The sequence below is a fragment of the Hakea prostrata genome, chromosome 7 (genome assembly GCF_041222555.1).
Source record: "Hakea prostrata isolate BN-2017 chromosome 7, UWA_Hpros_2, whole genome shotgun sequence".
NCBI lineage: Eukaryota > Viridiplantae > Streptophyta > Magnoliopsida > Proteales > Proteaceae > Hakea > Hakea prostrata.
Window position 1 is genome coordinate 24,597,327 of NC_142606.1, and position 23,555 is coordinate 24,620,881.

Sequence of the window (23,555 nt, forward strand, 5' to 3'; positions counted from 1 at the left end):
CCTCTGGTCTAAACAACTAAGGGGCAACTTCTTCAAGGCATCTAAAAATGCGATTTGAGACTATGATGCAAAAAGAGGAAGCCTCGGGTATTTATTATGGGATCTTGGTGAAGGTTATGGCTTCTAAAGCAGTGGCTACTGTTGGTTTGTCTATAGCAACATTAGAGCTTAAGGCAATTTGTGATGCAGTCCATATGACCATATATCTATAAATCAACAAATTAGATGTTTATACAAATTGCAAGTCTGTTGTGATGCCTCTAAATGAGCATCCCTATTCTTAGTCTTGACTAGTAGCAGCAAATCTGAGGAGGTCAAGAAGTTTAAATCTAGTTTCAATGTTCTATGTTTTCGTTATTTACATATATAAGATAAGATGAAGTAGTTTAAATCTAGTTTCAATGTTCTATGTTTTCGTTACATACATATATAGGATAAGATGAAAAAATTTTGACAAATTATTTAGTCATGGGGGCTAAAAAATTTAGGTTGTCTAGAGTTTGGCTGTAGTCCCCACCACCGTTTGTTTTCAAAACCTTACTTTAGCCTCTAGTAATTTTACACTAGAGAGCCTAATATAATTCCATAGTCCTCCGTTGGGGCTTTACCTTAAACTCTATAAAGCTGCGTTTGTTTGTTGGAATAAATGTGTGATGGAAAAATTCTTGAAAATAGTGCATATTTTTTACTTTTCCCTTAAATTTTAAAATGGTAGATTGTTTGGTTGCTTGAGGTGGGAAAGTAAGAGAGGAAACTTGTCTCCTAATGTGGCAGACCAATTTTCTCATCTCAAGCCATTTTAAAACTCCACATATTTGGTGGAACTTTGTGGGAAAGTTGGGAAAAATAAAAAGTAGGACCCACCACTATCACTTTTTCACAAAACCCTTTTCTTTCCTTTTCTTCTCCCCCACATTTCTACACATGGGACCTATATGTTTTTTTTTTTCACCCAACCTTTGCAAACAAAAGCAGCTTAAGTGTTTTTTCATTTTTTCAGGTTAAATATCAAATTATATTACACTCTCTAATGTAAGATTACTAGAGGTAAAATAAAGTTTTTAAAAATAAAAAGCTTAAGGATAAACCCATTTCTACCGGAAAAAAAAAAGTTTTAGGAGAGTAAAAAATCACACGATAGAAAAAAGAAAAACGTGATTAAACTGAAAATTTCAGTTCAATGGAATCAGGAACCGTAAATAATGCACAGCAACATCATCCACTATAATGATGATTCTCATGTTATCAAATCCTATGTTTGGTGGAGAAATGGACGGTAGGTAGGGGTAGCTCAGTGAGTGGCACTCTGAAAAAATTTGAGATACAAAAATCTAACAAATTTAAAGGACGTTGGAAGTTGCAGACAATAAGTTTAATTGCCAGAGTTCTTCAAAGTCGAAGTTCCATTACCGAATATAAACCCTAAAAATGGATGCCAATCTACAGATTCTGGAGCTGCCAGAGGGCAAGGTTGAAGAAGACCAAGAAGAAATTGTAGTCTCATCATCTTCCAAAGCCAAATCCACTCCTCCATTGTTGACAGCTTCAATCTCTCTCTCGCTCTCATCCATTCTCCCAGCTAATTTCCTTATCCATCCAAAACCCTCTTCACTAATCTCTGCTCCAAACAACAAAGTCAAAATCCCTTCTCAGATTTCCTCTCTGTCTCACATCTCCCTCTCTTCATCCCTTGTTCCTCCCAAATCATCTTTCAGCTCTACATTCTCGGCTAGCCCCCTTCAAGCACCTCTCTCTCGCGGACCCCGTCGCTCCTCAGAACCATCAAATCTCGCCGGAGTTCGTCGTTCGTGTATCGTGTGGTTCCGTAATGATCTCCGTTTACACGACAATGAGTGCATTAATACTGCCAACAACGAATCCATTTCAGTACTCCCAGTCTACTGCTTCGACCCGAGGGACTACGGCAAGTCCTCGTCGGGATTTGATAAGACGGGGCCAAATCGCGCTGCTTTCTTGATTGAGTCCGTTTCTGATCTCCGGCGAAACTTGCAATCTAGAGGCTCTGACCTCGTGGTCAGGATTGGGAAGCCAGAGATTGTTTTGGTTGAGATGGCGAAGGCTATTGGGGCTGATGCTCTCTATGCGCACAAGGAGGTCTCACACAATGAGGTTCGGGAGGAGGAGAAGATTGAGGCGGCTATGAAGGAGGAAGGTGTGGAAGTGAAGTTTTTCTGGGGTAGCACATTGTATCACGTCGATGATTTGCCGTTTAAGCTGGAGGAAATGCCGTCCAATTATGGTGCATTCAAGGAGAAGGTGCAAGGTCTAGAAACGAGGAAGACAATTGCGGCTTTGGATCAATTGAGGGGCTTGCCAGCTGGAGGAGATGTTGAGCCTGGAGAGATTCCGACCTTGTTAGATCTCGGTGTCAGCCCAACTGCAACAATTGCTCAGGTTCGTCTTTTGCTCATTTATTGTTATACAAAATTTCCTTCCTTTTTAGTTAAGCAATGGTTTCCTCTTTCCTTGCCTCTGGTGAAAAGAAAAAAAAGAACAATCAAGAATATAGGAAAAGCTGGATAGTGCTCAGTTTGATTGTGACGGGACTGAACCATGTTTTTGGTACAGATGGATTCTGATATCCCACCATTCCATTTTCAATGTAGCACTATGCAACCGAAGATTGATCTCATCTTGTTAACATAAATGCAGATTGGATTTTGTCTAGTCATGCTTTTGAGTTCCCATAATTTATTATTTGTTGTAGGCTTAACACCTCAATTCGTACTCAAAGCCATTGCGCAATTTTCTTTTGGGTTGCCTTTTAACCTCCACAATATTTGCTAGTTTGTATTGAGTATTCTTGAGTTCTCTGTTTATTTGATTTTGCAAGCATGGAGTTGGTACATTGTGTTGGGATGGATGCACAAGTACAAAGAAGAACACCAACAAACACACTCACAACATCAAGGAACTCCATATATAATTAGAGTTTGATTGTAATTATAACTGGAATGGATTTTAGGTCAATTACTTGTACAGGGGTAGAGTTCTAATTATATGGGGATTAGAGTATAGGGTTTTCCTATAAAATTATCATTGTGGGATACTTGTAATGATTACAATGATTACTTTTCTATAACCATTATGTTTTAAAAGTGAAAAAAAAATAAAATAAATTTCTTGGTTGGGTTGAGATCGTGAAAGAGAATTTTGGGTGGCTAATTTTACTTTCTTTCATCGATTAAATTCATCTGGTAATAAGATGAAATCGAATTTTATTTTTCCTTTGAGAGGTGTTAAATAGTAGTTCGAACGAGAAGGGGAAAAAAAAGGAGTTGCATTCGTACGATGGTTTTGTGCAAAGGGAAGAGAGAGCGAGAGAATGATTTGGAGTTGTATCATGGAACGGTGAAAAGGAAGAAAAATAAAATGATCAAGTGAGATCATGGGAGATAGAGTTTGTTGTGATGATTATTAGTCTAAAGAATAGGGAAAAGGAAGAAGAAGAAGAAGGAACTGCAGAAGTGGAAACGTGGCAATGAAAAAGAGACAGAAAAGTTTTTGGTGGAGGAAAAAATAAAAATAATAAAAAGAATTTGTTTCTATCGAATCAATATCATACAGTTGTTTTGCACAAGATTTTGGTATGGGGTTAGGTATTCCTAAGTGTTTTTTTTTAACTCCAGTTTTAGGGTGTTTTGGACTCGGTTCTTTTTTTCTTCTTCCCTTTTCTTTTCTCCCTTTACACCTATAATAATCATCACAACAAGCTCTTCCTTGTTTATCTCCCACGATCTCATTTGATCGTTATCTTTTCTTATTTTCATCGTTCCACGATCCAGCTCTCTTCAAATCCTTCGCAGAAAACCATCGCGACGAACAACTCTTATGTTCTCTTCTGGTCGGTCGAAAACCTATTCAACAACTCTTGAAGCAAAAGTGAAATCCTTATTCATCTTATTAAGAGGCGAATTCAATTGGCGAAAAGAATATATATACAGTAAAATTAAGTCGCAAGTCTCTTTCACGATCTCAACCTAACCGAGATTGTTTTTACTTTCTAAAACATAATGATTACATAAAACTAATCCTTGTAATCATTACAAATCTTACTTGGATTATCCCACAGGGACTATTTATAGGGAAACCCAAATTCCATAATCCTTATATAATTAGAACTCTACTTCTATACAAGTATTGGACCCAAATTATGCTCCAGTTATAATTATAGTCAAACTCTAATAATATGAACCTGTAGAATACAAGACATGCCCAAACCCAACACATTGTAATTCCTTTAGTCATGAGTTATTGTTGTTGTTTCTATAACCAATGTGTCTTTTTCTTCATTAACTGCTGCATGTTATCATCACTCCATAGACCATTGAGCATGAGCAGAAATGTTAGTGCTTTTAGTCTTTCTGAATGTGAAGGAGTGGATAAGTTACTAAAATTTTGGTAAAAGATAGTAGAACAGGTGGACAGAATAACCAAATCTTTTGTGCAGCTCAAACCTTCATAATTTGGATTACAAGAGCTATCTTATTAATGTAGTACTACTGTATTTGATTGATCAAAACAGAAGCCAAATAGGACCTTTCACAGGGAATCAGTTTCAGATTTGATGGACTTAAGGTGAAAATAGAGTTTAGATGGGAAACAGGGCTGAAACTAGAATGGTATTATAAGGATAATAGCATATAACGAAACGGGTTGAATAGATCTTCAAATAGGGGTAGAACTATAATGAATAAAGTGACAATAACAATGTAACATGTAACACTCGGGTTCACACCGCAAGGTGGATCGATTGGATCGAATACCAACCTACCTTGATCAAACACAAGGGTTCTCCAAAGAGGAGGAATGCTAGCAAGCAATATGATTTGAATTCATAAGTTGTCTCTTCACCACTTACATATATAGAACAAAATTCCATCGAAACTTGCGAAATTTCCACCGAAGCTTTCCATTTTGGAAAATGTGAAACGAAACTCATGAGGACTGAAAAAAAGTCCTCAGTTTCGATCGAAACTGTCGAAATTTTGTCGAAACTTGTGGAAACCTCAAAACCTGTCTAAACTTGGTTCAACCCAGTTGGACCAGCTGGTTCATAAGGGAAAAAAGATTCCCAAATTTCGTGGAAACTTGGGAAATTTTGTGGAAACCTGGGAAATTTTGTGGAAATTTGGGACTTTTTCCTGTAAATTTTGTAGCTTTCCCAAATTTTCGATTTTTTTGTTTATTTCATGTTTCCCCAAATACCCACGACAAATACCCCCTCCATCAGGACTTCCCTATCCAAAGTGCGTATTCCCTCAGGTTGGTTATCTTAAGCATATTGATGATTAGACTCATATTGATGATTAGACTCATGAAGTTACAGTTGTCAACAACAACCATAGGCATAAAATGTCATGGGATGTCTATGTTCGTTGGTTGGAGGAGAGGATGATACAGGCATAGTATTACTCAACTCACATGATGAATCCACTCTTGGCACTCCTCTTAACACTAAGTTGTATTTTCCTTTTATTGTCAATTATTTTGAAGTTAGAAATTATATATTGAATGTTATGTGCTTAAGTAGTTAAGTTTATAATGTACTTTTTGGACAACTCTACATTGATGTTATGTACATTGAATGACATATCTACATTGATTTTTTTAGCAAAATACAACAAATGTATTCTTTATACTCTAATTAGCTTAAATACAGGATCCCACCCCAAAATTCTCTCTAAAACCTGTCAAAATTTGATGTCGAAACTTGTACGAAAAAGTCCCCGGTTTCCTCGAAATTTCCCAAGTTTCCACCTAAGTTTCCCATTTTCACCCGGTCAAAACTTGAGTTTCCCTCGAATTTTTTACCATGCTTACATAAGTCTCTTTATATAGCATTCTAAAGAGACATAAACATTAATAGTAACATTCAACCACTAGTTAACACAACTTACTACAAACATTAATGGAACATCCAACTACTACCCAACACCACTAGTCAAAACAATAATGGAAACATCCACCTACTACACCCACCACTAACCTACACCACCTACTAGCTCCTTTTGTTGACTTTTCAAAGCTTGACTTGGGCTTAGTTCAAAATAGTGGGCTGATATTCTCCCACTAAAGTAATCCAAGCCCATGAAACCATGGGCTCATTTTATCCCACTACAATAGTCCTAGCCCATGCAAGCCATGGGCTGTTTTGGATAATATCCTTAGGCTTTGATGGGCTTGACCATTGGGCTTTTCTCTTTTTTGTATATGCTGCCAATTCTGCATCACTTATGCATCCTGATATTCAAGAGAGGGAATTCATGACCTGAACTCTTCAAAAAACAGAATACGCTATGTGGATATGTTGACCTAAAGTTAGTTTTCCATGTTCTTTGGTCTACTTCCTTTCCTTTCTCTATTGAGGACAAGGCAGCTGATTTTTCTTCTTTTTCTTTTCATTCTTTCTTCGTTGAGGTAGACGGGATAGTCTTATTACGACGTAATCACTTATGATCTATCAGTATGAACTGTGATATGCTTAGTTGCTTACACTTAACCATTCCGTTTAGTTGTGCATTACTTTTTTTTAGATCTACAGTGCATTGGGACACTGGAATAATGAAGACTTAGACAGATTTGATTCTTGTACTAGGAAATGCTTCACGTTACTTATATCATTCTATGTTGTTTAGAACTGTTGAGTGTTACAATGTGTAAAATAATATAAAGTTATCCTATTGTGGTTATTGCCTTATGTCTTTAATTGTTAGTTTTCTTACCTGAGTAAGTTTCCTCTCTAGGCTAAATTAGGTGAGACTTAAATTCCTTCTGTAATCCTATTTCGCCATTAGTATAATTTTACGTTGACTGGTACGTGGTAAATAAATTTTATCACACAGCCCTTTTCTCCCATTGTTCTCTTTCCCTTCATCATCTATCTTTGCCAATCTCTCTTTGGTACTCTTTACCTTGCATGTCTACAATGTCACTCATATAACCCATGCACCCATCAGCCACCAGCTTCTTTCCTACATTTGCTTTACCTATAATTTACCACTTCTCTCTTGGTTTAAGTTTTATCTTGCGTGGGCGGGACCATAAGTATAGCGAATAATTGGTTTTCAATCTGGAATTGCTTTGATTAATTACACATTTGTCATTGGCCTTCTATACTTGCTTTGTATAGAATGGTGATATTTTCTTGCTACCATGAGGGGAGGTTGGAAATTGTATCAGTGGACAACTATTTGCTATTCTGAGGGGTGCTGGTGAATATATGTGGCTGCTTTCAGTGAAAGATCAATTTAATGAGATCTTATTTGTTAGTGCTCTTGCCTATAAGGATTTGATGAGATACCCAGCCTTTGAGATGAGGTTTATGTATCACTATTCGAGCTGCATCTTTTTGGGATTTTGTTTAGTCATTGGGGTTGCATTTATAGGCTTTTGTCTAGTTATTGGAGCTACACTTTTATATGTTTCTGTTTGAGCAGGTCACTACCTGCATTTGGTTGCTTCCGTTGGGAAGACATTTTATGTAACCATTGAATGTTGCCTTTTGTTGTCTTCCTTGCGAGGTGCTTTTGGTGCAAGTTTTCTTTTTACAAACTGGATTTGATTAGGCTGCTATTGTTGATGGATTTGTGAAAATTGTCAGGGATTCCACCTTGAGCTTGCTGGCATCTATGATTACTAAATGTGTTCAAGACTGGTGCTGCCTTTCATAGTTGTTCTTTCTCATCCCTGCTGTAGCTTTTCTTTGAATATATATATATATAACACAGTTGGGGTAGTCCTCCTGTTGTGGTTTCTTTTATTGCTTATGTCATTAGTTGTTTGTTTGACAGTCTAAGTTAGTTTCCTCCTCATGTGTTTAGGTTAGATAAAAATAATATTCCTTTTGTAATTCTGTTTTAGCTTTAAAATAAGCCCTTTTCTCCCATTGTTCTTTTCCCCTTTTTCATCCCCGGTATCTCTCAAGTTCTTTCTATATCTACCCTTTACGAAGCTTTGATTGCAGGTTCTGGGATTGTTTACAAGGACATTATGTACATATAAATTTTTAATTGATGATGTTTAATATGATCATGTCTTAAGACTTGGTGTGTTATAGTGATCATGCATTGGTAAAAAATTCCTGTTCTCATTCTGGATTTTACCACATTAAGGTGTTGAGATGGATCAATGCTCTTCTCTTTCCAAGATGAAAAAAGCGGGGAGGGGGGGGGGAACTTACCTATTACTGCTGATCCAATGAGGTGGCTGTTATTGCTCTAAGTGATGAGATTGTTTATTGTTAACTAGGATGGGAAGCCAACTGTCAATGCATCTTTTGTCGGAGGGGAGACCAATGCGTTGCAGAGGCTTAGCAAGTTTGCAGTGGAATGCCAGGTACAACCAAAAAAGGGAGACAATAGTATATATGGTGCAAACTTCTCCTGTAAAATCTCTCCGTGGTTGGCCACAGGATGCCTTTCTCCACGTTTCATGTTTGATGAGCTAAAGAAATCTGCCACCAGGTGCCATACTCTTTATCTTTCTGATGCATATAATTTTCTAATTATATCAACTTTACACTAAATGTTCTTACTTGAACAAAATTTTAATTTTAGGCCAATTTCTGCTGCTTCGGCTCAGAAAGATGGTGGTTCCAGCCCATCTGATACTGGAATGAACTGGCTGATGTTTGAGTTGTTATGGAGAGATTTCTTCAGGTAATTTCTTTATCATGGAGCCTTGTAGCTTGCCTTGCCCCCCTGATGTAGGGTTTACCTGCCCTTCTGTTCCATTCTAAAGCAAAGCAAGGATATTTGCACTCACAATCCCCTCCCCTTCCTTTGTATCAAAACATAGTGTTTGTACATCTTGACTATGTTCTTGGGATGAGGAAATGTAAGACTGATCCCTGCCAGGCTGCTGAAACATTAGTTCACAGCATAGCAGTAAATATGCTTCAGCTTTAGGGAGGAGGCTGAAAGTGATAGTCCAGCTCAGGATATCTGACATTACAAGCTGATGTACATTTTTAACCCCTGGTTAGGATTAGGTTAAGATTACTGTGCTTTTCTGATGGACCGACAGTGGTATTTGCATTGTTACAGCCAATTTATTGGCTAGATTTCCTGGAACCTAAGCTTGTGGGTTCAATATGCAAATCCAGCTCTGGATCAAAATGGACTAAACTGCTAGTGGGTATTTTGGTTGAGTCTGAATGATACTAAATCCATCATCATTTTGTCGCTGGAAACAGTTTTGAATCAGTGAACTAGTTGACAATTGTGACCACTGACCACTGTTAAATAGTACAGCTATCAATTAGGTCTATAGATGTCCAGCGAGTGGCCATAGAGTAAATATAATGCAGCTTACTTTAGAAGCTATAGCACATATGAGACCATACTGAATTTAATGACCAGCTAAGAATTCACTAGGACTTTAACATTCTGTCTCACAGTGCCATTTGACATTGGGTTAGTTGGCTTGTCTCATGCTTATCTTACATTTCCATTTCAGATTCATTACCAAGAAATACAGCTCTGCCAAGAAACAGCTTACTGGTGCTCCAGCAACAACTTGTAGCGGTGCCCTTGCTTGAGAGAGCTCAGAATAGGGTTGAAAAATAAACTCCAATTATCTGTTAATGCTTTCAGTGAAAGGGCACTAGAGCATACAGGCATCATTTATTTTTTTCCTGGTTCTTGGGATGTGAAATTTTTTGTCCAATGACGTTTTGTATGTTTGTATATCGTAAAAAATGACAACTCCTGAAGGGAGGAAAACCTCTTGGATATCTATTGTTGTAGTAGTGCACCTAAATATTAAAAGTGAAAGGGTAGTATTGCACCTAACATTCTTCTCTACTAAATCGCGTATCCTGATTTCCTGTGTGGTTCAATGAATAAGGATCTTTTGTAGTCATCTATGATTGTGATTTTCTTCTTTAGCTAGGAAATTTAATGATCAATGTCGGTGTATGCATATTACCATTGTAGACCTAACAGTTTTTTTCTGTGCCCTGTCTCCTCCATGCCATGGGAGAGGGGGAAGGAAGAATTTGTGCTCGAGAAATAAACCCAGAATCTACCTGTTGTTAATGATGAGAGTATGAACTCTTGCCTTCCATTGCCTCCATAAGTGGGCTGACTCCAAATACACAAAGATCAGTGTATGGGCTGTAATCTTATCCACCATGGATCATGAAGATTTTATCTTTACAGGCAATCTTTCCAAAACCATTGACTCTTTGGTTACATCATGTGATTGCAAATATTTACTTTCCCATAGGTGAAACTCTTAGCATGACAAGGAAGCATGAGCTCACTATGTTTCATATTTCTTTCCAACTGCCTAGCGGAAGTTGCAGCACTGTATACTGATCATAGATCCTCTCTTCCATTTGAGGATCCTCAATTCCTCATACATGACCAAATGAGACGCTCGACTTTGACCATTTTCTGAGAACCAGCAAGTTGCCTAAGATCTCAAGACGTCTTTTAAAGGGCAGAGCAAACGTGGTATTGCATTCCACCCCCTTCAATGCATTCACATCAACTTTTTTGGCTAGGCGCTTAGTTACTCTTAACTCAGTGTGCACAATCCAATTCAGGTTCTCATTATCTAAGCTACTATTTTCTTATTGGCGGTAATTCTGAGATTTTGCCTTCTTATTGTATCAGTAGCAGTGCTAGCAGACAAGGGTAAGGCTATGTGCTTTTGACACTCCTAAGACCCTCCAAATTGCAGGAGCCTTAGGTGCAATGGATACAGTCATATTTATCAGGAAAATTTTTGGGATCAACACAATTTCCTAGATAATTGCTGATCTAGTCACTCTGTCTAACTTGCATTGTTTGCGAATGTGGAGTGGGGAACTCAGCAACACTGAAGGTCCTTTCCTATGAGCACTGGCTGAAGTTAGTGTGTCTTAACTACTTCAGGATATACAACACAGGCCTTAATTATCCTTTCAAATCAAGGGAAGCTTTTATGCATGCTTGTGCGATAAAACTCAATTTTATATGACAATCTGGAGCAGTGGTTAGGAGGTTTTAAGTCAGTCATTTAGTAGGTACGTACCCAGTTGCCTCCGCAGGGGTTTTGTGGGAGCAATTACACACTTCTGTGGCAGAGGGAGCAGCTTATCCAGCAAGCCCTCTTTTGCTCAGAGAGATAGGAATCAGACCTAATAGTGAAAACGGGAGTCTCCTTACTGGGAAGACTCAATACATTCCAAGGCATCTCAGGTATATTATACAGGATTTTCTTTTACTCTGGGACTGATTTGATATGGCTTAGTTCGGCAGGTCTGCTTTTGGTTGTAATCTGTAAGTCTGTTTAATTTGATTAGTGCTTAATGTTGAATCCAAGAGGATTTCACGAATAAAATGCAACTTTACCAGATGATCAGCTAGTGAGATATAGTTTAAGCTAACTTGTCGATGATCAACTTTTGAAATATAATTTACGCTAACTTGTGAATGATCAACTAGTGAAATATAATGTAAGCTAACTTGTCAATGCGACAATTCTCTGTTATTTCCATGTCATTAGACTTCAGGGAAAGAGTAAGCTGTTGGTACTTTGGTAGTTCCACCAATGACCAGGTATATTGACGACTTTGTACTCCAGTGTTTAGAAATCTGGACTTGCAAAGAGCCTGTGGCTATAGTTCTCACTTATTACCGTTGTTTACACAAGTTTTACAAATTAAACAAACGGTATAATGAGCCAGAAACCTTCAGGGAAGATGAGATAGAGAGAGACGGATGCTGTCAAATGATGCCAGAAACTTTCAGGGAAGAAAGGACAATGAAAACAACCCAGAGGAACATGAAGAAAATGCAGGTTGCCCATGCCAATATCCTTGGGCCTCCAAGCTCAGCACCCAGTGTAATGCGCCTAAATACCAGGACAGCAATACATGCTATGGAAGTCAAGAAGAAAACCAGCAATGAGAAGCTGAGACCTTCAGCATTTTGGATTCGTAGTGGTTCCCTATAAGCAATGAAGTTGTAGGCTGTGTTGATCAACCATGGAAATCCAATTCCAACATAAATATTGACAGAGTTGCTGCATAACAAAGGAACAAGGGTAAAAACTACAAATCAGCATCATAGGCTACATGACCAAAACGTGAAAGAAAGGCATCCATAGGTAAAGCAACATCACAATCTACTGGGATGTCCTCTATTTACTGGTATTTAGCTCAAAGTGGAAAACAAATGCATGCACACATTGATCCAAAAAAACAGAATGCTTGTGAAGAACAATAAGCACCCTATGTTAATTACATCTTCGACCCTATAATTATCCTTACTACTCATCCTATTGTCTACATGGATTACAACATCTAGAGCCTACGTACCCAAACACACTTTTTCCATTATCATTTTCTCAAATGAGTTTTCAATTTCAAATTTTCCAGTAAATATAAATTTAATGGGAAAAACTCACACTGACACAGTGTTGCTTCCTTCCAAGACCCCTCGCAGAATGAACATTAGACCAGACTCACACTAAGTTAATTTTCTTTTCTTTTTTTGGTAAAAGACACTCGCTCTTCTCAATTTTATGTGGGGTTCCCTAACAAAATTATCTGCTTTCCACCCTTGCATGGGCGAGGTTTCCCACTCTGCCACTTTGGCAAACCTCTGTTCTAAAGTCATTTAGAGATGTCTTCTCTGAAATGATTTAACATTGTTTCAAGCTTTTCATTTATAATAATATCCTATGACATGCCTGACAAAGTGATCTTTTCTTTATGGGGCCTTTTTCTCATGTAACTAAGACTTCCACTTTGTTCAGCATAAGTCAATAAGCTGGTTTCATAAGATATTAACTAAAAAGAAGTTAGAAAAAATAGAACCTGCAAGTTATATTTGCAATAGCAGAGTCTGCTGTTGTTTGACGTTCAGCAGCAATCTTGCTTGCAACTAAATCTGGCCATGAGGTCCCAGCTGCCAGTGCTGTAAATGCAATGACATATGCATTTATTCCTGCCAAAAAAAAAAAAAATTTTGTAGCTCCAGATTATACTGCACTGTCCAAGCAGGGTAATTCTCCATATGTGGAAAGGATCTCTCTCTCTCTCTCTCTCTCTCTCTCTCTCTCTCTCTCTCTCTCTCTCTCCCCCCTTTTATTTTTTGAGGGGGTTGGGGGGGGGGGGGTGTCATCTTTTGTTACTCATAAAAACCAAGCAAGAGAGAAGCAGGGATACAAAAATTAGGGTGAGGTACCTGTGACACAGCTTATTAAATCCGTGAGCTTTGTTACGATATAAGCTATTCCACTAATGAATGTCAGAGAGCATATGAAGGCAATCCATCCATGGGCGATTTGATAAGGAGGCACGAAAGCAAACAGAACTCTCCATGGTGCAAGGATTACTTGCCAGGAAATTCTTGCAACCCGTAAATACAAATTGTCCAGTTTTCTTGATTCAATATTCTGTAACTGTCGAAGGAGGGGAAATCAGAAAAGTCCATTGCACTATACCAAGAAAAGGACAAAAGGTATTTGATAAATGATGAATTCAACAGCTTGGCCAAGAAGTTAGGCAAAGTGAAGTCCTGAGTCTGTACTAGCACTGAAGTTCAAAGGTGACCCTGTGTCAGAGTCCCTTGCCACACATTACAGCAGTGGAAGATGCACTGATACCCTGCAACATGCCTTCCTTCCTAGTCTTGCAATGCAAGGCAAGAGCCCGAGTGCCCACAATTCAGGTATCAGGGTTGTCGAGCATGTCAGGCAATTAAGATTGGGATCAGAATGCCTCACAGTATTTCTTCCGATCTCCCCCCCCCCCCAAAAAAAAAATAAAAAAATAAAAAAAAATTCCCGTGCTTCAGGACAAAATAACATATTTGGACTACCTCTAGTTTTGTGTTATTCAGCTGGAGAAGGCTGCCACTTCTGAGGACTTACAAATTGTCTGACAGTTCGAAGTAAATCCAGTCTTCAAATTTGTACAAGAAAGATGAGTTAAATCTTCCTCCCTAAAATCATATAATTATGCAAGACATCCTCTGGTAATTAATGGAAGGAAATTTGACATTTTAAGTTTTTAACATTTATTTATAAATTTTCTTTCCTTTGGGCCTCATCCAACAAACACTGGGAAACAGGAACTAAGAAACTCACAGTTAATCTTACTAATATTTTTTCATACTAGTTTTATCCGCTGCTTAATCCTATGGAAATGTAATATGAAGTTCAACAAATATGGTTCATAACAAATAACAAGAGTCTCACCACAAATGCATCAAGAAATTGCTGTTTCCAAGCTGAGACCACATCAAATTCCTCTTGAATGGACTTCTTGAGAAAGTTCTGATTACATGATTCAGCAAGGACAGAATTTGGCACGGTTTGATACACTGGATCTGCCAAAGAAAATTTCCTAAAATACATTTAGATATGAGGCTTATAGGACATAATGAATAAAAATAAATAAAAACACACAGAAAATGCAGTTGAATCACTGAACATAATCCTTGCCTACCCCTTCTCTCTTTCAAAGACCTTCTAAACAGATTATCTGTAAATACAAGCTATAAAGTTTAAGAGAAATTACACTATTTGGATACCAAACAAATAAGATTCTCCAGTTTTCTGACTATATTGAAACACAGGATACCATATACCTCTATTTTAGGAGAATGAAGATGGGTCAGGGAACAGTAATTTCCTAATACTAGTAGATCAATGGATAGTTATGTCTCCATATACATATTTTATGTTAAAGTACTGTACACTGTATATCTAAGGAGAAACTCTAATGTATCCTATGGCACTGAGCAGTTATTTCTCAATAGAGAAAAGGGTAGATATAAGAGCATTGCTATATCCTGTGGAAGGTAGATCGCCTGATGCAGTACAAGGTCTTCTGTGGTTATCACTGATACCCTTTTGAGAAGCTGCCATGGAAGGTGAGAACAGGCATTTCAGGGTATTTTCCATTACATAGCAACCCAGATTTATCATCATATCTTAGGAAAAAATAACAGAAATACGACACAGAAATGCATCCAATAGCATTACACAACAGGTACGGAAGCAATGACTACTGTTCGGGTGATTGCGAAATGTGGAGGAATCATTTCTTTGTACATCCACTGCTTAAACTTTGAAAATGAGATGATGGTACAGAATTAACAAAACAGGAAACATCTAGGGCCCATGTGAATGCACCTATAATTGTGCATGATTGAAGGTGTTAGAAAACAGGCATGTATTTTTGAGTCCAGGTCCCAAGCTGGAGTAAAGGATTGTTGGGGGATCAGGTTGGCAGCAAGCATTGCTGGAGAAATGGATGAGGGGAGAAAGCAAAAACATTTACCATGGGGATCCTAGATAAAGTATTTCACCAAAATAAAGGCACACCTAGTGCACAAGGCTCCTCCGAGGAGCTTAATGTACACAACCCTCTACCCCTGCTTTCATTGAGAGGCTGTTTCCAGACTCGAACCGTGACCACTTGATCACAATGGAGTAACCTTAACAATTGCACCAATGCTTGTCCTTTATAGGCTGCAAAAGGATGGAACGAAAACACAGGGTTGAACTACCTAGAATTTGGAGTTCCTATGAGTACATGTGCACATCAAGTTTCCTATTTTTTTTTTTCAATCAAACATGCACATCGGTTAAAATGAATATAGAAAGAATATGAATAAAATTTTATTCACCAAAAGTAAATAAATATCAAGATAGATTAGCTTGGTCCTAGAAGATCCTATAACTTTATTGCTCATCAAGTTTGTGCCCATAAGAGCATCTCAAATTTTGTTTTTCCTTTCAAATGCACATCCGATAACCATCTAAAATAAACTTGTAAAATGAAATCGCTTGATTTGCTTCATAAGCTCTATAAGAATGTAGACATTCTCTTAAGTTCAGAAAATATATTCAACATCAGGAAGTCAAAAAAAAAAGTCACTGATTGGACAATGAAAATGGTAACCGCTGATTGAATAATCTATACATGGTTTAAAAGAACATCAATCAGAATCCAAAAATTTGATAGAATAGAGTTTTGAATACCTTTATGAATGGAGAAGATATCAGCTATGTTCCTGTCATCCTCCTCAACAACTTGAAGTATCTCAGAATTGTCATAGTCATTTTTATCTTCATAAGGGGAAGTCTCTATTGGCACCCACTCCTCAGGTCTGTCTGCTCTTGTCCTGTGATATATACAAGAAGGACCAATCGTTGCTTAGATGCAAGGGGTGTCATGTGTAGTTTCATACAGATAAATACCAACCGTTTGGAAAACCCAAAGGTGGAGGTCATGAGCATAAATTTAGTAGAGAGCATACAGTGGTAGAGATAGGAAGGGCCAGCGTTTATCTTGAGCATAGGCATGGATGAGCAGTAATCCAAATTGCAGCACTGTCAACAAGGCCTCCCACAGGGTAACCACGTTTGGGGTCCATACCTACAGAAAACTTTTTAAGACATTCCTAAATTCCTATGCACTCTACAACAGTAATCAAGAATTGCATGACATCCCACACGATGCGTTTTTATATATGGGTTCTATTTGTCTCTCACATTCATTTGATTCAAACATTCAACCATTTTTTTAGATATTCATTTCAACGCTAGTAAAATATCAAGCATGGTCATGAGCAATTCAGATGATTGGCACATCTCAAAAAATCCATAATTGTGGGAAGATACCTTTTAAAACTTCATAATTGAGGGAAAATACCCTTTAAAGCTTCATGGTTCATACCTTGGGGAAGAATGGCTATAAGTCTGTCCTATATTGGACTAAACATAACATCATATGGTATGTGTTGATGTATACATTTACACTGCCCTTCCCTAATTGTTTGAGCTTTTAGTTAAGATGGTAGCTAACATTGTTTTAGATAAGGAGGTCATGAGTTAATCTCCCTAGAAAGTGCATCTAAAGTTCCCCCACCCCCCTCCCCTGACATTTCTTCTCCCTGGGTGCTGCATGAATGGCCACATGCAACAAACATGTGATCTTGGCCTGCATGTACAGGAAAGTGTTAGAATCAAAGTTATCAAAGTGTAACCTAGGTGTCAAGGCATTTTTGGAGGGCCTTGGATGCCATATGATGCTACAGGAGCCGAGTGGCTACTTTTTGCACACTTTGTACTTAGTTTTTATATTTTTGGTTTTTGTTAATTGATCAAAAATTATTCCACAGTACAACAGATAATTGGTGGTTGTAATAATAAAACGAGAAGCATGGGATCAATTTAGGATAAACAAGAATGATGGTAAAAAACCTTCGTGTTTGATCCTAAATTGATCCCATCCTTCTTTTGTATCCTAATTGATCCCATGCTTCTCGTTTTATCATTACAAAGTAAACCACCAATTATCTGTTGGACTGTGGGATGGTTTTTATATTCATCATTACCAAGTAATACAATTACAACATCCATGATGACATGAGTTGTATAAATATAAACGTAGTTATATGTCACTATGGATATTGTAATTGTATTATGATGAGATGAAATTACATTAGTTTTTTTCTTTTCATGAATATCTTGCATTATTATGACTCTTTACTATTTGTTTAGCTTACATGTAAAAATATACAAGTTTAATATGCTATTTGTGCCACATAAAACACTTGTATGAAAGAAAATGTAAACTAGAATGCTTTGTTCACCACAGTGACGCGATTCAGCCATCTAATCACTAAGGTGCTCTGGAGAGCCCTCAAACACCTGGTCACTTTACCACTTTGCTAACTATGGTTGTATATATACATTTACGCTGCCTTCCCTACCAGCATGTGAAGCAGTAGCTAACTGAACAAAACAACTAAACAGTATCCTTGGACAGCCCAAATGTTTATCCCATTACTATTACACATCCGGAGGTTCCTAGATTGGCTAATCTTAACTTCTAGAAAGAATTTTTAGGAGGGGATGGGGTGGCAACTAACCCTTTGTGATGAGAACCAATTAACTTAATGAACAATCCAAGAGCACAAAAAAAGTTCATAAAATTGTCACACTGCCAATAAATATAACTATAGATTCATCATAGAAATTGGCTGAGGAATGCTATTCCCTGAGGTGTTTATGCATGAATTGAAAAACATTACAAGGTGAGTTGAAAGCAGGTGAATCACAACGCCTTGTCATAGTATGGTAGCTTTCTCCAGAACTGAGATACAGATTCAAACAAACAAACATCCATTGGGATCTAAGACTCAACAGGTATGTGGGACTTACCTCTAGTATTATGTAAAGCCAAACATAAGCCCAAAATGACCAAAAGAGTTCAACTAGCCAGACACCAATATCTGATATCTTTTTTAACTTTCCTGCTTTAGGAACAACTACACAAACAGCATGGATAGGAAATAAGTCGAATGCAGCAGAACCAATAAGCGTTCCAGGACCCAAACCTACACGTCAGACAGATACCATGTGTCAATAAGGTATACTCCATAACCAGTAATTACTAAACAGAATATACAACTATTTTAACATAAACTAAAGAGGTAGGATATGAAATCATGTGGTGATACTGATAACATGAAAAAGTATCCAAACAAGGATGAAATGCATAGATGATGGGTTATCTGTGTTACACCCATATACACGCAGCACCAAATTCCTTGTGAATACTTTGAACAGTCAAGACACAGGAGAAGCACAACTACTGGTTTCTCTAGCAACAAGACTTCAGTTACATTATGTAAATAACTAAAAGTCAAGATCAGATTGGGAAATTTCAATTAAAGCATTTAAATTATGAAATTGCAAAGGATGGAGACAATAAGATCATCAAATTTTCATTATGGCATTTCCTGTAATAGTAGTATAACCACAAGTTAATATTTATTTTCAATAAAGGAAGTCATGTATATTACTCGGAGTTGCTCATGATTAATCCAAAATGCTAGTGTGTTGCGTCCCAAGTTTATAAATCATAATCAACAACAAAATCTCAGCCTTATACCAACTAAATCGAGTTAGCATGGATCCTTACCCTCCAATCAGTCTATTCATCATAATCAACAAGCAAAAAATAAAATAATATAAAATACACTAACATTCAAAATAATAATAAACATCAAGTATCAAATCAGGAAAAATAACTTCAATGGTCAACATGGTAGTCTCAGTGACTAAAACAAACAAGACCAAAAACTTTGAACATAAGTAGGAGCGGAAGTGAAAAGATATGCCAGTTCTATGAATCATGGGGTGCTTTTGAGTACAAAATAAGTCTCCAATCTTGTATATTTCCATCGATATTTTCTCACAATGCGTATTTCCACTGGCATTTTTTTACTATATGTTTCATTATCTGTACTATCAAATTGAATACTGAGGTAAAATAGGGTGCACCCACTGCACAAGGCCCTCACACTGCAGGGTCTTGGAGGACAAAAGTGAGGTAATTTTCCCTTAATTGTCATTTCACTTTTCCTTGATATTTTTCAAGACTTCATTGAAGTATAGATACAAGAGCTGTAACCCTTTGAAGTGAATGAAATCCCTAGCTCAGAAATTGTTCCTCCAACCCACATTCAACTAATCTTTTCAAAGGCTCCATTTATATTGAGGTTGGCACAGGCTCCCAGCAAAACCATGTTTGATTGAGCCTAAGAAATATATTCTTTACCACCTAGAAATCCATCATCTAGATAAAAATGAAAATAAGAATCAACTATTAAGATAATAGCAGGAGGACCAACGGTGATAAAAATAAACAAAGACCAGACTGAGGCTGGAAGGAACACAGTGTATCTGGAAATGTAGTAGTACACACCAAGATGCTCTCCTACGAGAGAACTTAGGTGACAATTCTCAACAGATACCACAAAGTGGGTGCATAAATTCAATGGAAAGATCTCTTACAGCTTACTGTCAGTACCATTACACCCTTACCCCAACTAAACAGGGTTGGCTACAGTGATCTTTAATGAGTCTCTCAAAAAAATTTATAAGAATAACGGAAAGAGAACACAACAACCACATCTATAATTCTATGAATCAGTCAAAAACAAATAGCTATGTGGATCCTAGCACTTCAGTTAGTTCTATTTGACATCATACTAGAATCAGGACCAAAACCACGCAAGTCTTTCCTCATGACTTCTCTTGGAAATGTAGAAGTGAGACAAGAAACTACCAGGGCCATGCATGACCATTCGAGAGTTGGTGCAGGTAGGTACTAGTTATGATGGAGCTAAATACGACAAGAAATCCCAATCCTTAACATAAACTCCATCAGATGAGACCACTATCAAACCATCTATTTTAGTTATACAGCATTGCATAACAGGAGGGCATACAAGTGCATGAGGCTCCCACTGCTAGGGGAGCTGAGGAGGTCATAATGTATGCAGCCTTATCCCAGTTCACAGAGAGGCTGTTTATTGACTTGAAACTGCAGCCAGAAGGTCAACAGAGATCCTATGTCTGCCCTCTACAGTGCTGTATGATTGCTCACAATAATAAGATCAGGTGCCTCATTTTTATTCTACATGGAACATTACAGATAAGTTAAAACACTGCCATAATACTAACAAATAAAAGAGAGACAAACCTCCTGCAGAAAGCTGACCAAGGTTCTGAAAAGCATCTATAGTGGCCAAAGAAATTTGGGGGAAACTCGTCCCAAAAGCCAGAAGAGTGATGTCAGCTATTGTGTAGTTCCATAACTTTTCATGTCTAATTGATTCAGTATTTGTGCAAGGATCTACCTCCACTATTTCCCGAGTTTGTTTTACAACATTCTCCATTGACCGGAAGAAACGGACAGTAATGGCCGACAACCCAAAGAAACAATAGGCAAGACCAAGAAGATACAAGGAAGCTCGCAAACCATCACTGAGTGAAGTTTCAGCATGAAAAAGCAAGTAGTTCTCACACTGCTCTTGCCTTGAAATGCTGGGATTTTCAAAAAACATCTCTAGTTTATGTTTATATCTTGGACCCATCATCACCTCATGAAATCACATGCACAAGTGATATCACAAGGGAACAAAGCATTATACTGACCTGAGATTCATAGAAAACAAAAGAATTTCAGAACAAGTTGAGTATCATGTTGTAAAGTCAGAAATAGAAGACAAAGGTGCAGCATGGTAAGAGGGCAGGTCTATATAAGACCAATCAACAGTGAATGGTGGCTATTTTATTAAGTAATAATTAGCAAAAAAATCACCCCTACTTACTAGTATCCCCACCCCCAGCAGGAGAATTGATCATGCTTATCTCTTTGAAAAAGATAGACAGCAGTGACATGGCAAATGATGTGGATAAAGCCTAGGGTTGTGAAATCCAGAAAAAAAAATTTAGTGATGGTTCTGTCTTAGAAAGATATAGGTAGTGCTTTTCTCTACCAATGAAACCTTCGAAGGTTTCTTACTGTTCTCTTCCAGGTCAGAAATCTACTTATTTACATTCTCATTAATACCCTCTAATATATTTTCTCTTTTCTTTTTGGTTTATCTTTTTTGGGTGGGGCGCAATACAAAGACTACATAATCATAGAGAAGATTGATCGACTACCAAAGTCTCATGTGAAAACAGTACAATTAAAAAAAAAATGGCGTCTCATTCATTGGAAAACAAGGAGAATCTGAACCGTCAAAACTCTATAAGAATTACAGACCAAGCAAAATAGGATATTAAGAACTTGTTGTCCAGTCTTGTCTCCAAGCTACATTTGTTCAGAAAAATATATGGATAAGAAAAGTTTTGTTTACTACTTCATGGCATAAGCAATTGCTTCTGAAGCAGAACCAGGGGGTGTTTCTTTTATGTTATGTGCATCAGTCCATCCCTAAACTGCTAATCTGTTGAAGAAAACTAGTGCTAGGATGACAATATATAGGGAAATCGTGGTTTTCCATTGAAACCACGAATTAATGTTGGAAAGTCTGTTAAGATCCAAGCATGGTGTTGAATGCATACGGAAGTCCAAGTAGATTAACATCCAAGCAGGGTAAGTCTTGAAAAAGTAAGGTAAATCAGATTATGGTGAAAACATAGTACCATATTAGAATTTATTTTCCTGTCAATGATTTCTAGTCATGAAACAGTGATCCTCTAATGTGCAGCAAACGACTGGAGAATGAAGCAGAAGAGAAGGAAATCTGATGCCGTTTTCAAAAATCCTACAGAGTCGAATTACATCAAAACGCCAAAGAGCAGCTACTTCAAATCTGAATCCCAATGAGACTACCAGTGACACTATAACCCCGTGGCAGTGCCATCACTATGTTTAGATCAAGGGTACTTCAAACATTTCTCCAGCATGATGTTTACCTGAATTGGGTTATGTTTTTTCAATCAAAAATCTCATCCAATTCCTCTTTTCTTCGTCTTGCAAAATTTGCTATATCAACATCACTCTTTTCCCTTTTCTTGCTTCGGATATATATAAAATATCCTTTCCTTATATATCCAACTACATATTGCAGATTTTGAAAAAGCTCATCAGACCCACGTCTTTCCAAATCAGAAGGTTATAGTGACTTGTAGTGGCCAACCAAACCGACAATAAAATAAAGACTCTAAAACCAATCTTCTTCTAATATTGCATTTCATTCCCAAACCTAGAACAAGAAATGCGGTTATCGAAAAATACATAAACAAAATGACAATGCGAGAACGCCTCACCTTACAAGCATACAAGCTGCAATAACAGAGTCGAGAAATTAGTTGCGCTTCTGCTCTCAGGCCAAGTTCCAGTTATGGAGCCCTGTAATGATGCCGGAAGAGATTTTAACGATAATACTGCGTTTTTAACGTAGAAGCAAGAGAGCGAGGTCGAGAGAAAGATCGCCGGAGCTGGAAAGTAACAAAAACAACTTCACGGTGCTGGAGGAGATTTCAGAGATAATACTACGTTCTTTAACGTGCAAGCAAATCATCATTCGACTACGAGAGAGAGATATCGCCGGAGCTGGAAATTAAAGATTACTGATTCTCAAATCAATGGAAGGATGTTTTGTAGTGTCGCTGTTACTCCACCTTTCGACTGATGATCACCGGAGGAGGAGGAGGAGGAGGAGGTGGTAGAGGAAGAGGGTTCGGGTGGCAAGAAGCAGAGAACCAGATCATTCTGTTGTTTCCTTTCCATGTTCTCATAAAACAAAATGTGAAATTCTTCATTTGATGTGAATAAATATATATTTGAGATTTGTTGATGCTTCCTATTATGGTATGGAAATCCTCTGACCACTCAAGGATGTAACGAACTGATTAAAGCCTTTCTCCCAAGTTGCTGTATTTACAATCACCTCCCTATAATCTGGTTTAATTATATTCACTTGCTGTATTTTTTTTAACTATTACCAGATATGATACAGTGTGTCGGTGATATGTTGCCAAGTTGCTGGGGGCAACACGACTTATACAAAAAGTCGACGATATATCTCCGATATATCACGAAAAGTCGATTTTGCGGCGATATATCACCAAATTCACCATATTTAATAAAAATTCATGGACCCCGTGTCCGTCGGCAACAAAATGTGAAGCATGAGCAATACTCAACATAACTATATAATTAATTGTAAACTTTAGTACATCTATTCACTAGTTGTGTATTTGTGCTCTCTTTGCAT

At 37.6% G+C, this 23,555-nt stretch overlaps 2 protein-coding genes across 2 annotated transcripts; one reads left to right on the top strand and one right to left on the bottom strand.

The window, feature by feature from the left end:
* The first annotated feature begins 1,308 nt into the window (after positions 1 to 1,308).
* Positions 1,309 to 9,815, top strand: LOC149010738 (blue-light photoreceptor PHR2-like). Its single transcript, XM_089161856.1, has 4 exons — positions 1,309 to 2,415; positions 8,272 to 8,486; positions 8,580 to 8,681; positions 9,481 to 9,815. Exons 1-4 carry the CDS (start codon positions 1,429 to 1,431, stop codon positions 9,560 to 9,562), a joined length of 1,386 nt encoding a protein of 461 aa, XP_089017982.1. The 5' UTR covers positions 1,309 to 1,428; the 3' UTR covers positions 9,563 to 9,815.
* A 1,519-nt stretch (positions 9,816 to 11,334) lies between these two features.
* MHX (magnesium/proton exchanger) lies at positions 11,335 to 23,061 on the bottom strand. The gene is made up of 9 exons (XM_089163169.1): positions 22,606 to 23,061; positions 20,525 to 20,979; positions 18,196 to 18,371; positions 16,287 to 16,405; positions 16,009 to 16,151; positions 14,218 to 14,348; positions 13,203 to 13,419; positions 12,833 to 12,962; positions 11,335 to 12,036 (listed from the first exon to the last, which is right to left on the bottom strand). The coding sequence occupies exons 2-9, from the start codon at positions 20,919 to 20,921 to the stop codon at positions 11,739 to 11,741; spliced, it is 1,611 nt and encodes a 536-aa protein (XP_089019295.1). The 5' UTR covers positions 20,922 to 20,979; positions 22,606 to 23,061; the 3' UTR covers positions 11,335 to 11,738.
* Between the last annotated feature and the right edge of the window lie 494 nt (positions 23,062 to 23,555).

Excerpts from the sequence above, each read along its gene's own strand:
- MHX (XM_089163169.1), bottom strand. The coding sequence starts at position 20,921 with ATGATGGGTCCAAGATATAAACATAAACTAGAGATGTTTTTTGAAAAT. Across the intron at positions 14,349-16,008 it reads TATCTTCTCCATTCATAAAG|ATCCAGTGTATCAAACCGTG; the intron begins GTATTCAAAACT and ends TTTCTTTGGCAG. Across the intron at positions 12,037-12,832 it reads ATTGCAAATATAACTTGCAG|CAACTCTGTCAATATTTATG; the intron begins GTTCTATTTTTT and ends TTTGTTATGCAG.
- LOC149010738 (XM_089161856.1), top strand. The coding sequence starts at position 1,429 with ATGGATGCCAATCTACAGATTCTGGAGCTGCCAGAGGGCAAGGTTGAA. Across the intron at positions 2,416-8,271 it reads CAACTGCAACAATTGCTCAG|GATGGGAAGCCAACTGTCAA; the intron begins GTTCGTCTTTTG and ends ATTGTTAACTAG. Across the intron at positions 8,487-8,579 it reads CTAAAGAAATCTGCCACCAG|GCCAATTTCTGCTGCTTCGG; the intron begins GTGCCATACTCT and ends TTTTAATTTTAG.